This window comes from Octopus bimaculoides, chromosome 23 (genome assembly GCF_001194135.2).
Source record: "Octopus bimaculoides isolate UCB-OBI-ISO-001 chromosome 23, ASM119413v2, whole genome shotgun sequence".
NCBI classification, from domain to species: Eukaryota; Metazoa; Mollusca; class Cephalopoda; order Octopoda; family Octopodidae; genus Octopus; species Octopus bimaculoides.
Window position 1 is genome coordinate 36,464,477 of NC_069003.1, and position 2,308 is coordinate 36,466,784.

The window sequence follows — 2,308 nt, forward strand, 5'->3', positions numbered from 1 at the left end:
AGTACTTGACGGGTTCTTTTTTTATTGACTTGGAAAGGATGAAATGACAAAGTTGACCTTGGTGAGATTTGAGCTCAGAATATTAAAAGATTTTACTAAATACCACAAGGTATTTTATCAGCTGCTCTAATGATACTGTCATCCACCAAATAATAATAATGATAATCTTTTCTATAGGTAAAAGGCTTGAAATTTTGAGGGGGAGGGGACTAGTTGATTACATCAACCCCACTGTGTAACTGGTACTTATTTCATTGACCCTGAAGGAATGAAAGGTAAAGTTGACTTCAGTGGAATTTGAACTCAAAATGTGAAGATGGACGAAATAAGAGCATTATTTTGAATATTTTCATGTTTTGACTTTGTAAAACCTTATAAACCTGCCTCCATCCTATTTTGGATGTTTGGATTTAAAATTTTAAAGTCTTTTTATTATTTTTCCAGAAACCAGGGACATATTCATACAGACCCTTAAAGAATTTGAAAGAAGGCACAGTGGTTGATGTCTATGGAATTGTGAAATTTTTTAAGTTGCCCTTTAAAACGAGGGGAACTGGTAAGGCCATTGTCATTTTTTTCATGTGATTAATCCTTTCTTATAACACTGACAACTACTTATTCTTTAACTGTTATTAATTAAAAACAGTTCTCTATTTAATCCTTTCTACATCTCTTAATTTCTTGAGTGATCATTTATTTGCTGAAGGGTTTTAATTGAGCACCAATCAACACACTCTCTCCCAGGTTACCTCTATTCCTACCCAACCCCTTCTCTTGTCTTTAAAAAAAGTCTATTCCCCTTGTGTTCTTCGTGTTTATTGCTCCTCTGCATCTGTTACATGCAATGTCTACTCCTCTGTTAATCTTCCTGTGACTTCCCTCTTGTGTGTTCACAGTTTCTGTTGGGTACGCCATACGGAATTGCTGCTTATACCTTTCCTACATATCAAGCTGGGGCCAGTTACCTGAAGTGTCTGTTTTCCAGCTCATTACACTTTGATCTTTACCTTGGTTAACTTTGAGGTGTTTTGATTCCAGGTTTTCCTTCTTCACCTGGAATTTCTTTCCTGATTCTGCTGCAGATTCAGCTAAAAAAAAAAAAAGAGTTTAACAACCTAAAGCTATTCCCATGGGCAAATAGTTTTAAATTCTTCCGTTATGTCCTGAAGGACTTACAATGAATAAGAAGGGACTGAGAACTGAGCCCTGGTGAACTTGTACTTGCACATTAAATCTATCACGAATTCTCTCCTTACTGACAACCCCTATACATGGTTGTATATGGCTCTCACACATATTTTTGTTCTTTTCATCATCATCATTGTTTAACGTCCGCCTTCTGTGCTGGCTTAGGTTGGATGGTTTGACAGGAGTTGGCCAGGCAGAAACCTGCACTAGACTTCTGTGACTGTTTTTGCAGGATTTTTACAGCTGGATGCCCTTCCTAACACCAACCACTCAGCAGAGAGGACTTGATGCTTTTTACATGGCACAAGCACAGGCAAGGAACACCAACCACTTTACAGTGTGGACTGGATGCTTTTTAAGTAGCACCTGCATTGACAGGGTAACCAAGTACTTTGCAAGACAAAAAAAGCTTTTGAGAGTGGAAGGGACATTGGAGGAAGTGATCTTGTCAGATGATGAAAGGTTAGATTGAGATAGAGAGACAGAAACAGGTGTCTTGTTGTAGGTGAGGTACAAAGTTACCTGGCCAGAGAGAGAGAGAGAGAGAGATTAATATGTGTTTTGAGAAATAGAAATAATTTTAAGAGTTTGTCTCTAATTATTTTTCAGATTTTATGATGATCGTGACAATTGTTGATGAGTCACTAATTCAAGTTGGTGAAAAATTGAAATGTTTGCTATTTTCACATGAAGAAGAAAATTTACCCCAAGTGAAAATTGGTAGCGTCATTAGATTCCACAGATTACGTGTAAATATCCAAATCTTGATTCTTTTTTTTTTTTTCCCCCATAAATACTTTTGTTTCATTTTTTTCATTTTATGAGAACCTACCAATTGCTGAGACCGTTGCTAAAAGGGAGGCTACACTACTTTGATAACCTGCAGCACATTAGAATTGACCAAAGAAGAGAATCTGATTCCTGATGGATGGCACTTACTCTCAGAATTGTCAAAATGAACTGGTTAACAGTCATTGAAAGTGTCTTGAAGCTTTTGCTAGATTTATCACTAGATACACATGTTTTACGAAATTTATCTCCACTCATCTGACAAAAATGAGCTGTACATAGAATTGAAAAGGCTAGCTTTATTACATTCTGTGTCATGCTGCATCTCTCC

The 2,308-nt window shown here is 36.7% G+C and overlaps 1 protein-coding gene across 1 annotated transcript in view; it reads left to right on the forward strand.

Annotated features, from left to right (window-relative positions):
* Positions 1-419: 419 nt before the first annotated feature.
* Positions 420-2,308, forward strand: part of LOC106876530 (protection of telomeres protein 1) — a 17,191-nt gene continuing 15,302 nt past the window's right edge. Inside the window, exons 1-2 of the mRNA XM_052975896.1 lie at positions 420-556; positions 1,798-1,937. Of these exons, the coding sequence (XP_052831856.1) occupies positions 1,803-1,937 (135 nt within the window). The 5' untranslated portion in view covers positions 420-556; positions 1,798-1,802. The remainder of the gene's footprint in view (positions 557-1,797; positions 1,938-2,308) is intronic.